Genomic DNA, 14,923 nt, shown 5'->3' on the forward strand with positions numbered 1-14,923 from the left:
TCTCCATGCACTTTCTTTAAAAATAAAAATTTATATATATATATATAAAACTTTTCTCATCCTGAGAGTCAGGAAAAAGTGGTTTAACTTATTCTACTCTGAAAATCTGCTTTCTAGTTTTAAAATGCTTTCCATTAAAAAAAAATCAGTTTTTTTTTTTTTTTTTTTTGGAAATTTCAATGTATTTAACAAAGGAGAAAATTGGTTCCAACCTGTGTATATGTAATTTGATTTTATCAGAAAGGAAAATGATGCTAAGTTGGTTACATTAAGCATTTAGCACTAACTAGAGTGATATCCAAACCAGATTTTCATGTCATTAGTATGTATTCATTACACAGTATGGAAGATATCCATCAGTAGTGTTTATTAATTTAAACGGACTTTTAAAAATATCTACAGAACAGAGATTCCCTGGCCTCCTGGTACTTCGCGACATTCTGAGCTTATTTCTTCCCTTCCCTTCCATTGCCCATGTGCCTTTGCTGATTCCTCATGAAACTTGTGCCTTACTATGGTTTGCTCTTCAGACTGTTGCTTCTCAGATGGGTGTGGCCCTTTAAGTTGCTTCTTATGGACGAGCACAGTGGTTTGTAAGTTTTCATGAGGAAAAACCATTGCACATGATGGCACGAACTTCCATTCCTTCACTTTAGTTATTTAACATACATGTGTATATATATTTAACACGCATGTTATATATAACATATTATGTTAAATATTACATTGTGTTAAATGTTTTTAATACATACATATATGTGTGTAAAAATATATGTATTATCAGTATAAGCACTCATTATGCCTTCAGAAATTGTGTTAATCATGCATGTAGTTGCACTCCAAAAAAAATTAACAGACAAAACACCATCAATATATTAAAATTAAACCACCTTTTAATGGACAAAGATATTTTTTGGCAAATACTGGGAAGAAAGTCAAAGATATCCCTACATAGCACTGCACTCGTTTTTATTATTAGTGGAAATTGAATTTACATACAAATGAAACATCAATCACACAATAACCATCAATATAGTAAATGCATTTATACTTTTTCATGATCTATTTCTTTAACTTAAGTTTTGTGTTTGGCCCACAGGTTAGTTGACATATTCTTAAGTTTAAGAAGAAACGGTGAAATGGAGATTGGCCCATGTAGACATGCAGAGCCATATTGACCTGTTTGAATCAACAGTTGTCATTTTAGATTATTTTAATTGATTGTTTTTTTGAGAGGAAAGCAAAAGGAAAAATGACATGTGAGTGGGGAAACAGATGGTAACATTTCTTCATTTGCGTAGTGCAACTGTAATCTTATTCAAATCAGAGCTATTAATACATTTGCCTTTCACCTGTAATGAAAGGGAAAATAATTCCTCTTTCCTTTGGATAACCCATGAAGTATATAATTGCTTTATTTTAGTTATCCCATTTAGTGAAATTGGCCCATGCTTCATTTTTTTCCAGATATATTTATTTATATTTCTATCATAAAGTCTTTAAAGGTAAAAAAAAAAGTTTTGTAATTTTAATATACAGGTAAAGTTGTTAATAAAATTATTTCTCTAAGATGTTTATGGATCGGTGGAGATTGATTTTGGCAAATATGACATTATTACCAGACTATCTTTTTTTTACCTAGGCTAACTAGTACATTTAAAATGAGATATTTAAAATATAGAGAGCATAGCATGATAAAATAAGAACCTAATAAAATGTATTTGGGCCAGCATCAAAACTCTTTGAAAGAAGATATCTAAATAGTGTGCATTTTATCTCCGAGAGGCTTGGGTTAGTTCTAGTGTCCAGATGACTATTAATGGGCTTTGTACTCTGGAGCATATGTTAATAGAAGGGATCATTTTGGATTAATTTGATGTGAATTAATAAGAGATTTATTTGATGGGAGTTGTTTGAAGGTGATGACATTTAAGTCTCAACAGGATTTAAGATGTCCAAAAATACCTTTAAAGATTCAGGCACAATGAATTCAGAGGGCAAATGGAATAGACATGGATAGCAAAGCACAGGATCAGACATTGGGTTTATGAAGTTTGAAGCCGTTTACAAGAAAAGCCATCTACCATTGAAGTATTGCCCTAGAATCTGAAGAAATGGAAAACATTTAAACTCCCTCAGCAATTCTTGAGTTTGTGAATTGGATAAACAATGTTCTCTTGCATTTTATAGTTCACTTAAGCAATCTGATTTTGATCTGTATATATGGAGTAGACAGCATTCAAATCTTTTTTTCCTAAACCAATGAGCAAACACATATGTTCTTGAAAAACTGAACTTTATATGTTGTTCATATGGAAGCTATCTAGTTTGCTATAGGCCTCATAGTTGACCTTCCTTTTATTTTGCTATCACTTGTTTAATTCTTTAAATTCTTTGTGGGAGGCTTTTGATCAAAAGAAACAATTTGCTGGGTTTTTTTTTCCTTTTAATTTTTTAATAAAAGCATCATGAAATGTGTAACTAATAACTCAGTACTCCTAGACAGCTGATATAAACAGGCATGGAAGAAACATATATTAAAGAGAAGACTATCATATCTTTCCTTTGTGTGCTAAGCTTTGATTTCAAACAGTTGATAGTTTTATTATATGGAAAAACAATAAGAAAATGTCATGTGCTATTATATACTATGATGATAAGAACAGCTACTTATAACAAAAATCATACTCAGCGGGATTTGAGACTGAGGTTACATCACACCATCTTCCTCTCCTCACTTTTTATTCTTATATGTATTTGAACTGAAATATGGAAAGGTATTCAGAAGTTTTAATTCTCCTTTGAGAAAGGGAAATTCCTTGAAATCTTTTTCTTTGCTTTTTAAAAATATCCTTCTCTCTTAAGTTAATGGTGAATAATAAAATTACAGTCATCTTGCTGGGTGTGTTTGGCACATAGCTGATGCTGAATGCACATTTACATGAATGAATGAACAGATGAAAGGGTGTTGGAGGAAATAACAGTGAATGGTAGATATCAGTGGAATTTCTGTCACCTTTTGTTGTTGATGGTTTAATATTTAAAGTCTTTCAAGGATATTGGATGTAGGTTTTACAAAGGTAAAATGTGGGAAAGGTTTTCTAATCATTGAACCTAAAGGCAGGGTGCAGTTTAGAAATAACTTATTGTAATTCCTCCAATATAGGGATTAAAAACAGAGGCTTAGGAAAGTGAAGAGGCTTGATCACATCAGCAGGTGATTTGAATCAGGTTCAGAAACTAGACGCGTAACTACTGTACCATTTTTCCTCCTTAGGTTTTGATTCTTTACTTTGTTTAAGGCCAAGATGCTACTAAGAACATAGCTCTGAGCATCAAGGAGTTTCTCATTTAATGGAAATAAATCCTAATGATCTCAGCTCTCTTTTAAAATTACCATGATAGTTGATTTCTTTGGTTGAATAATTCATGATTATCTATTGCAAGATTTTTTTGGAGCAAGTGTATTTCACAAATGTATGTGTGTTTATGTATTTATATGAAATAAAAGTAAGTTAATTAATGGTTAATTCACAGCATCTAAGTAATAGTGGAAAACTCAGATTCCTTTTCTGTGGAAGTGCCATTCTGAGAACGAGTCACAGTCTTCTACAGAAAAAGGATTTTTTTCTTATATATTTAAACATTTTAATCAGTGCAATAAAGTAGCTACTAGAATTATATTTTAAACTCTAATGCTGATTATTTTCATTACATAAACCCATCTAAATGATGCTATAACATAGAACATAGAAATAGTACTGGATCCTATTTTTTATAATAAACTTTTATTAAAAATGCAAAGAAAGCTTTTAGATTAAGATTTAATTTAGAAGGAAATAATTAAAAGTAAAGATTTAGATTTTTTGCAAATGGAATGTGTTACACATCAGTAATGAAAATTAATACAAATACAGCATTTTTAGGAAGATAAATATATTTTTAACCTGCTTAACTATGTTGGCACATAACATGCATTGAGATTATATCTGCCCCTAAAGGAGCAGTCATGTGTTTGACTAGATGGATACTGATATAGATGTGAGAATGCTCATTGTCCCATCCCACCCCCAACCCCAGGGCAGTTTTGTACCCCACAATGAAACAGAGGACTGAAATTAGCAATTTTTAGCCTTGCAGCTCTCATTTAGATTTTTCAATTTCTCTTTATACAATTCACTTTTGGCCCCATTATCTAAGTGCCTATGATAGACCTACTGTAACTGGCACTTCAAACATTTTTTTAATCGTCAGTATAGTAGAATAAAAACATTTAAAATGCGTTTGCCAAAATTGATGACTAAGTCTCAGTGATGTGATTTTATACATATATATATGTGTGTGTATATATATATATATATACACACACATACACACATATATTTGCTTATATAAGTTTATATATTTATATTTATCATACATCTAATTATATTAGGACCATTAATGCAATAGCTGCCTCAGTAATTTTGTTCAGATAGTAAAAAACGATGGTATAATAGTGCTTTAAAGCTTGTTCATTCATGACTTTAGAACCTTATTTTAGCATGAGGGAAAACAGAAGTCTACTACAAATAGCTATGAAGTTAACATGTGTCATAGTGCTTAATGTTTCTGTAGCTCTCGGCGAGGCTTACATATAGATCTAATGCAGAATTCCTAATGGCACTGAACTACTGTAGTTCTTTTCTCAGCCACTTGGTCTGTAGGCTGGGACTGTGAGTCTTCAAGGGACCGGCTGTGGATACTGCTTGTCCTCAGCTGTGGCTGTGCAGTCTCAGCAAGTGCATTATGTATATTTTCTAGACGCATGTTCCCTCCATGTTTACTCATTAAGATCTTTTATTACTACCCTAATGTAGGTAAGTATTATGATGCTTTTGCCCTGGCTGGTTTAGCTCAGTGGATTGAGCGTCGGCCTGCGAGCTAAGTGTCGCTGGTTCGATCTTCCAGTCAGGGTACATCAGAGAAGGAAAACTCTGACTCCAAAAAACCTCTGCTGCCTTGCGGCATACCTCTTCTGGGGAAAGGCTAAGGGAGTAAACCCCGACAGAAAATCCGGAGCCGGAGTCCCTAAGGCGGTTTGACGTTGTAGTCAACACCGGCAACTCCTGCGGCGCACCTGAAGCCAAGCTGTATCGACTCCGTCTTTCCCTTGGATCCTTCAGCTGCGAAGAGAGGGGGGGTCTGCTGCATGGGCAACAGCAGACCCTCCATATCACCCTGCCCAGGCTCTGTAGCTTCAGCTCCACTGGAGAGGACACTCCAGCGTCATCGCAAGATGTCAATTCAACACGGGAGGAGACAGATGCCGTGTCACTCCCGAGTCGGACTGCACAGCCATTCTCGGCGGTGCAGATAGACACTTAAGAAGCTACACCATCGTCTCTCGAGACGGACGGCTGCCGACGACGATTATGATGCTTAGGGTTCAGAGGGTTTTCGAGGTTCAGTAATTTCATCAACATCACAAGCTGTTGTGAAAATGACTTCTATTATCTTTTATATCCTGTTCCTTCTCCTCCTGCTGCTTTATTAAAACCTAGGGGCTGGAGAAGACTTTGCTCAAGGTTTGCTCATGCTTTTCATCAGGTGTCTTGGAAGCAGCCTGCGGTGATGGGATAGCAATGGGTTTTAGGTGCGATCCATTAAAGTATGTTTACATCATTTAGGAAGGAAAATATTTTTTTTTTTGCTCTGTTTTGCAGATGTACAGATCAGCTTTCAAAATGTCTTCTGTGTCTTCTGAGCGTCTTCTAAAGACAATTGCATTAGCCTCCTGCTAGTTGACTAATAGAATTAATACTTGTAAAAAGCATTCTAAAGCCACATGCCTTATGAAGTTAATGCTGGGTATGATTTTACAAGTATGTGATCTATTTTTTCAAGTGAAAATGTTAACTGGAAAAGTTCTTGGCACACAGTAAAACATCGTGCAATCTGTTATTTGTCTTAAAGATAATAACTTGAGGGTGGCTATAGTCTTATGGTATCTAACTTATGATTTGTTAGGGGAGTTTCTTCCACTTAGAAGTATTGCAAATGTGATTATATTTACATAATATGTCATTCTGAAAAATTATGGTGATATAATTCCAGTAAAAAATTATTTTTTTCTATAGCTACTTCAAAGTGTAGTCAACTAAATTAGCCACAATATATTTTTTTTAAACGCAACTAAAAAGAACAGGCTCCGTCCCCCATAACAAAAAATAAGACCCAAATGACCTTTCTGATACTTCTTTGAAGTTTAAGCAGTTGAACATTCTTGGCGATATATATATTTTAAGAGCTCTATTCAACATAAGGAATCAATGAGTCATGTGGGTTCTAAAGGTCTATTCTTGGGTGGATGAAGATGAAGGGACTGAAATTTGAAAGGATGATAATTTAATCAAATAATATTTTCTCTCATTCACTATAGATGCTGGTTGAGAACTGTTTAAACTATGACCCTTACTTTTCTTCATGACAACAATGAATGAGGGAAATCCATTTTTTGTTGTTCTGAAAAATAAGTTAATTTTTTTCAATATTAACATTATTTTAAGTATTTTAATCTTTGTTCCCTTGGTATGTAACATGTTGCTGCATTTTCTAATAACCTTGACATTAATAAATGGGCATAAACCATTTTCTCTTAATCTAGTGGAAGGAGAATGTTAGTGAATTAGAGTATTTTGTTCTCATTTCTTTGTGAATTCCACCTTTCATTTAGATTTTTCTCTTTTTCATGTAACTTGATTTATTTCATTTTAGTGCATCTTTGCTAGATTTTATTTAGAGTGAGGGGAAAATATTAAAACTTAAATGATGTGGTTTGTCATTATTTGTCCACGCAAGGATTACATTGCAGTATTACTAAAGACATTCTGTACAATGGAAAAATCAAACAGGAAGCTCTGGAGGGAAGAGCAGGCAGTGCGTGTGGTAACAACGCATCACATTTTCTGATGTAGGGACGGCTGATGTTCCATAAAAGAGAATGTTGTCCTTTGTAAGCCAAGTTAAAATGGCATATATTTCAGTGGAACTCTTGTATTTTAAATGAGAACTGATTTCTTAAGCATCCCTTTGAATTTTGTTTGTTTCCTTGTTAGTTTTCCTTTTGCTGACTGCCAGCAAAATTGCTCCCAGTCTTCCATGTGTTGGTAGGAGTTCCCATCTTCTGCCACTTCTGACAGAAGACTAGGTGTCTCCTGAAGTGTCAACAGCAACAAATAAGACACTACAATGGGAACATTCAAAAGTAAATTAGTTACCAGTGTTCCAGCTTAGGGGCCAACCGTAATGATACTCAGGCGAAGACCACATCCCCTCCCCTCCCCCACCCCTCGGAGGCCAGAAAGGTTTGCATTGATTCATAACCTTTACTCCAAACCACAGTCCTTCGTCCTATAAATGTTTTGTTGTTGCTGCTGTTGTTCCAAGAAGGAGATTCTGTGGCTCTTGGATGACTAACACTATTTGTGTGTAAGAAGAGCAATGTACGGAGTCACACTATTTTTGACATTAGCCAATAGGTGAATTTTTACCTTATAAGCAATGTCTTGCACTCTGACTAGCACATTATCTTGGTTCAGTGATTCATATGATAAAAATTTTGCTTGACCAGCTTTTCAGAAACGAAGGCACACCCACATGTCCCAAGCCAGTGCGGTTCTTCAGCACTTGTGAGAAATTATAGGTGAAAACGACTAAGACATGTTATTAATTTGGGTTTTCTCAGGACGTTTTAGATAATCATGGTGTGACTAGCTCTGTTAAATCTGTCCTTGTGGCAGAGTTAGCTAGCAAAAAAAAAAGGCTTGTCACAGGTGGATTTTTCCGAGACATTCGGGATGACACCCTCACACAGCACTCGCTGTTTCTCAGTTGGTGGATTAAGGAGCACAGGCCTTTAACCGGTCCTCGACTGGCCTTTGTTGCTGCGCCCTTTTATTGACACAACACAAATTGTTTCTTATCTCCTTTCTACCCTTAGAGCTGTGACTCATTAGACTCCAGTAGAGGAATTTGTCACAGTGCTCTTCTTTTGACCCTGCTCACTGATGTCACTAACTTGGAAGGCCCAGCTGAGCTAGCATGATGATGAACTATAGGGAATTCTAATATTTTGCCACTTTGAGCTATGAAATGACAATGTTATGTGGTTTAATTTAAAGTTTTTACTTTAGTCAGCTTCCAGTGTGCTCCTGGTGGTGGAATTGGTACTATTTCCATAAGGCTGTGCGTAGAAACCTGAGGCTTGGTTAGGTTCCCCATCATGCTGGAGAGAGTTCTATTACAACTCAACCCGGCCACTCTGATGCACACCGGGTCCTCTTCCTAACTTTCAGACCCCCTCCCCGCCACCAAGTGGGGCATAAAGAAACGCAATAGAAGAGCAGAGAGGAAACGTTTGTTATCCTTCATTCCTTCAAGTAATGGGGCAGTTTTCACTTTGTAGCATGCTGTTTCTATTTTTTGACTGTTGATATTTTGGTGGAAATTATATTTATATCTCAGTTGCACAGTGTGTAACAATATTGAGTTCCAGTTTATGTTGTTTGTGTACACATATATCATATAAATGAACATGTAATATATATTCTATAAACACAAACATGTATAGTCTATAAACATAATATGTATACACATTCTACATAATCTATAGCATGTATAAATATGTATATATATATATATATATCACTGACTAGAGTTTAAGATATTGAGAAAAATATATAATTGGCAGGCAAAAATAACTAATAGGAAGGATAAATCTAGTAATAATTATTCCTTTAGTATTCATAAAACCACTTTAAATTAACCATTCTATGACAAAAATATTCTAAATGTAAATTGTTGGCTTTAGTCTCAATTTTTTTGCTACTTTTAAAACTGACTTTGTTTCCTAGAGGAAGTTTTTTATTTTGCACCTTAAAAGGCCTTGAATAGAATTAAGTAAAATGTGCTAGATTAGATTACATGTCTGCAATCTTTAAATAATCCTGTATCTTTCTTTTCCTTCTATTTTTACAGATATGGTCCGGAAAAAGAACCCCCCTCTGAGAAACGTTGCTAGTGAAGGCGAGGGCCAGACCCTGGAGCCTATAGGTACAGAAAGCAAGGTATCTGGAAAGAACAAAGAATTTTCTGCAGATCAGATGTCAGAAAATACGGATCAGAGTGATGCTGCAGAACTGAACGATCAGGAGGAACATAGCCTGCATGTCCAAGACCCATCTTCTAGCAGTAAGAAGGACTTAAAAAGTGCAGTCCTGAGTGAGAAGCCTGGCTTCCATTATGAAAGCCCCACTAAGGGAGGAAACCTTCCCTCCTACCCACAGGACGAGGTGACAGATAGAAATATGTTGGCTTTCTCATCTCCAGCTGCTGGGGGAGTCTGTGAGCCCTTGAAGTCTCCTCAAAGAGTAGAGGCAGATGATCCTCAAGATATGGCCTGCACCCCATCAGGGGACTCATTGGAGACAAAGGAAGATCACAAGATGTCACCAAAGGCTACCGAGGAAACAGGGCAAGTGCAGAATGGTCAAGCCAATTGTCAAGGCTCAAGCCCAGTTTCAGTGGCCTCAAAAAACCCACAAGTGCCTTCAGATGGGGGTGTGAGACTGAATAAATCCAAAACTGACTTACTGGTAAATGACAACCCAGACCCGGCACCTCTGTCTCCAGAGCTTCAGGACTTTAAATGCAATATCTGTGGATATGGCTACTATGGCAATGACCCCACAGATCTGATTAAGCACTTCCGAAAGTATCACTTAGGACTGCATAACCGCACCAGGCAGGATGCTGAGCTGGACAGCAAAATCTTAGCCCTTCATAACATGGTGCAGTTCAGCCATTCCAAAGACTTCCAGAAGGTCAACCGCTCCGTGCTTTCTGGTGTGCTGCAGGACATCAATTCTTCAAGGCCCGTTTTATTAAATGGGACCTATGATGTACAGGTTTGTGCTCTGTATTGTGATCTCTGTGTACACAGAAAGTTATTAGTAATGAAATGTGAGCTCTGATATGCATGTTAAAATCAAGCTGCCGTTACCAAAGCGGTAACTTGCTAGACCCAGCAGAAAAGATCACCGCACTTCTTTAGCTACTCCATCCAAACGTGCATTCAGCATTGTCTTTCGTTTCTCCTCATGGAAATTAATCCCAATATTTCCATTATGTTGGGAAAAGTATTTTCATGGAATTAGCTAGGCTTCAGATTTCTGGACATACTTCATGGGAATTTGACTTTTTTTTCCAGTCTCCCCCAAATGACACTAATCTTTATGTTTCTACATGATAGTAATTCATGTGTGTTTTGTTTTTTTTCTAGTTATAGATTTTAAGTCTTTTGTTGTAGTCTTTCCTTCTGTGAGGGTCTTTCTTGTATCTTGGAGTAGGATTTGATTTTATACTCAGCCCAGCATCAAATTGCACTAGACTTAGGTCGTGTTGACAGATGCGGAGATGGATTCCTGAAAAAGCAACATCGTTGCAAATGAAAATTTGGAAATAAAATATTACATTCATTAAAAAGAAGTCAAAGTGATTGTAAGTACTAGGGATACCAGGATTACCTTAGTACGGTCCAATAAAGCATTTCTTTCTGAAGTTAAGGAAAATAGTAATTTATGAAAGCATTGAGTAGTAATTTAGATTTCTGCTTTTATTAAACGTGGCATACCTTTTTGATTTACTCTTCTGCACCTAGTTTATGGTGTATGTGAAATGAAAAAAAATTACCATTTCAAATACAATGAACTTCAGAACTGACTCTGAAGAAATGAATTCATTTTATTTTAGCAATTTTAAGCATAGCTGAAACTCATGGTCAATTTGAGAAAGTGTATGAGTTTCTCTTACAGTGTGTAGATTTTTTATTGTGTTATTAGGCCAGGAAGTTTCAAAACATTAGGTTTAATACTAACCTTCTTTAAGAGTGATTAGAAGAAATATCAAAGAATGAAATCACCTCACATCTTAATTGACTTCTTAAATTTCTTAAAATATCAGTCATTTTTATCACCTCAATAGCTACAGTGCAATTTGATCTAGACCTGTCTGTTGGCCTAGTGCCAGTTAAGAAAAGCAGGCAAAGGGGTTATAAATAAGAGATGGTGAACATAAGAATCAGAAGAGAAATTTCCAACTCCTTTAAAAATGTCAGAATGGCAATCCTACCATTTTCAAGGAGACATAAAGAACCCTTAAAAAGCCAATCTAATCTTCGTAAAGCTCTCTTAAAAATTCCATCTTACTTGGTGAATTTCCACAAATAGAATTATTTCTGTGGAGCAACAAATTAAGTCAACATCGTTATTATGCGTGAAAGCGCCCTTCTCTGAACGGTAGTCTCATTAAGATCATTCCACTGTCTTACGTCAGGTTCACTCTGCTGTCAAACTAGGATTCGAAAGCAAATACGTGTTTTAGATAAAAGGGTTAGAAGTGAATCATGTCAGTATGTGAAATGGCATTTTATAATTAGCAAGTAATACGACGTTAATACCTGGATTTCCGGCCGGAGTTTCAGTTTGTTCACTCTGGGGACGACTTCTGAGGGAAGCTGATCTGGGCTGTCAGGAAGACTCTAACACGAAGATTACTAAGGCCTATAGTCTGGAAGAATTCAGATTTTTTTTTTTAAACACACTTCCATTTCCCCCAAACAGTTATTTGTTAGGTTCTCAGTTATTTATAGGAAAGTTTATGTTTGGGTAGAACGAGCTGGACACTTTTCCTGGGCAGTGATCTTGGAAAGAAAACAGATGTGTGAGCTATCTGAGTTTGAACTAATAGAACCAGAAATAAAGCAGCTGATCCTTCCTAGACTGTGCCGTCTCCCAAGTCCGTGCCTCAGAGCACGCAAGAAAGGAGACAGAGAGAGTGGCCGGAAAGAGCGTGCAGGAGGGTACTCTTGTTAAGATCCTCCCCCCCTTTATTTTTTCCAAAGAGAAATAATATGGCTGAACATAGAAAAACAGCAATCTGTGGGAAAAGTGGGTGATTATTTCAAAAAATTAGATTTACAAACAAGTCTAAAGAGAGTTAACTTTCATCAGTGTAGGAAGAGAACACTAACTACACTTGTAGGCCAAATGCTAATCTTGAATATGTTGCACATACATACCAGATGTTGATGCAAAAACTTGACTGAAGATAAGTGACTTATTAATTTTTTTATGCTAAAATAAATATTGAACAGCTTCCCTATGGGCCTAAACCAAACGAAGGCACGTCTGAAACTACCCCGTTTTCCCCACACGTCCGTGTTGCTGAAATGCTGTTGGAGACAGGGTTCTTTCCTTGGCACTTGAACGTATGGAGACTAAAAGCTGTGGAAGAGGAAATGCTGAGTGTAGAATTTCTTTAATGCAGTTTTGTCAGAAATTTATGGGAAGTTAATGGCACGTGTGTGTTCTGATAAAAAGATGCTGATCAATATGAGTATCACAGGAAAAAAATCACTCAATTCTAAGAATGATTTCTATCTGTCTGTAATTTAAGCTAATTGAAGGGATAAATGAGCAATTCATTAAACTTTTTCAATTAAATTGGCTTTTTTTTTTTTAACATTCAGGGCAGTTGGTGGTTAACGATAGATTTACGACATTTCAGGCAAAGAAAAAAGGAACAAGAGCCAGAGTACAGGACTTAAGAACTCCGGCTTTGATCTATATTTTGGTTTGACATGGATGGTTTTAAATAATTCGGCTTGAGTGCAAACATGGAAAAGACAGTTGGGAAAAAGAAATAATTTAAACAGATTTTCAGTTTCAAGTTCAGATTATTTGACGTATATTTGGGTGGGGAGGTAACTGAAGTTGAGACATATTTGTACTGACAAGATTTGCTTCTGCATACATTTTATTGCAAAAATGAAGTCAAAGAACTACAAATTTGTAAAAATAGTGTCAAATAACAATGTTGCTTTGTACTGAACAGTAGATAGAGGCCCAGCTGGATAATGGGATTCACTTTAAAGGGCCACCATAAAACCAGGCTAGTCTTTTCTTGAGCCTGTTGAAATCGAATCCCCCCACAGCACCTTGAGGTGTGTGCCCAGCCCTGAAATCAGAAGAGACGTGGATTCTTTACCAAGAAAAGTGAGAAAAGATATAATAGTGAAGAGTGATAATGCAAATATGTTTCCTAGTTTAGAGCTAATTGCCTTGACCTGGATGTCATTGTCTCGATTTCTAAATATTCCCTACCTGTTATCAATCGTTATGCTGAAATATTTAAAAATAATGGATGTGGTATGATTGGTAAGCCCCTGGTGTAATTTTGAGCACCTACATTCAACCTTTGAGGCTCACATAGGGACCAATAATAGGACAAGAGATGGAGTTCTTCAAAAAGTAATTACAGCTTCTTTCTTTTTAATCTGTTTTATTATGCTTATATTTAAACCATCGCTGAATGGGGAGGCCTGCGCTGTTAAACAGCGACTGGGCTGTTTCATTAGGGCTTAATGTGTTGTGCATTAGGGTGTGTGTGTCATCTTTATGGGGGACTCTTAGCCTTCAGACCAGGTTATAAAAGTCGGGGGCCTGTCAAGTTGTGCTTCCCACGGGAAAGTGTTTTAGTTTTCCCAAGTTTATAAATGCTTATGATGTATTTGTTGCCCTTTCCTATTACTAAACCCTTTCGGTTGTTTTGCATTATTCAGGACTCCAAGAAGGTAGCTATCAGATTCTAGCTATTAAATTCGTTTTGGCCCTTAATGAAATACTAAGGTTCACCGAAGAATGTCCCTGTGAACTTACCAGTGACTGTCTTGTGTTTGATCTGGGAGCACTACATTTCTCTTCTGTAAATATTTTTATCAGAGTTGCACAATATGTCATGTTAGAAGCAGGAAGAACAGATTTTAGAGATAGGAAGTCATCTTTTGTATTTGTATTTTTAACATATTTAAATCTGAGCTTTAGAGACCTTTAACGTATGCCAGTACATTCATTGGAACAGGGGGTTACAGTGTGGTCTGGGGGAAAAAAAATCAGAGAACATTAATCTCATTTTGGTCTATTTTGACTTTTCTTGAATTTTATTTCCAAATATTTATTTTTTGCCATGCAGCTTCCTTTGATCTGGAGTAGGAGGGAAGTTGTAGATCTTAGCAGGTTCTGTTTCTTTGTTTTTCTGAGTCAGGACAATTGAACCTCAGAACAACTGGTGAATGAGACTTTAATTACTTCAGACTGTCTATAGAATACCAAATGTCTGGCATGTGACCCATACTTATATTCAGGACTGTGTCTCTTTAACAAGTAATAAAGTGTGCAAAATCAACCATATGCTCACCCTAATGCCATAAAACAAAGCAAAGTTCTGGCATTTACCAGCTTATTGTGGAGATGGCTGAGCTGGATAATGTAGCCACCCAGGTGGAGTGGGGTAGTTAGACCTTCTTCACTTATCTTATCCCTGTACCTGCGTGATGGCCAAATCTCCACTTGGCTTTGTCACTTCAGGGTTAGTAAGATATATGTCAATTCCTTTGTCATCTTTGGTTTATTTTGTTGTCATTTAAAGGCCATGTATCACTTTCTTGAATGTAGGTAGTATTTCTCTCTAGGAAGAATGTTTAGAAGAAGAAATGGTTATCAGTGCATGCAATCAAATTTGTTATTTAACTCTTAACACAGTTTTTATTCTCTAATGGCCTGTTCTGCTAACCATATCGAGTCAACAGATTATTCAGTGCTTTTTGTTTCTTGGGTCATTGTAATTACAGTAAACATTCAGCTTTGGATATACAGAAACGTTTAGTAGTGTGTTTACCCCAGGAAAGTTAGAGAAAAAGAGTAATCCCTTCTCATTTTTCAATTTCCTTTATGGAGTCTCTTTCTAAGAATTATTAGACCATACACCTCTTGAATTCTTCACCCTATGATTTTAAAGTTTGAAGTTCAGTGTTATGCATTTTCAG

At 36.2% G+C, this 14,923-nt stretch overlaps 1 protein-coding gene across 1 annotated transcript in view; it reads left to right on the plus strand.

The window, feature by feature from the left end:
* The first annotated feature begins 9,014 nt into the window (after positions 1 to 9,014).
* TRPS1 (transcriptional repressor GATA binding 1) overlaps positions 9,015 to 14,923 on the plus strand; it is a 189,972-nt gene continuing 184,063 nt past the window's right edge. The window contains exon 1 of the mRNA XM_090283432.1: positions 9,015 to 9,947. Within this exon, the coding sequence (XP_090139558.1) occupies positions 9,021 to 9,947 (927 nt within the window). The 5' untranslated portion in view covers positions 9,015 to 9,020. The remainder of the gene's footprint in view (positions 9,948 to 14,923) is intronic.

This window comes from Furipterus horrens, unplaced genomic scaffold (genome assembly GCF_987537825.1).
Source record: "Furipterus horrens unplaced genomic scaffold, mFurHor1.1.pri manual_scaffold_7, whole genome shotgun sequence".
In the NCBI taxonomy this organism is placed as follows: Eukaryota; Metazoa; Chordata; class Mammalia; order Chiroptera; family Furipteridae; genus Furipterus; species Furipterus horrens.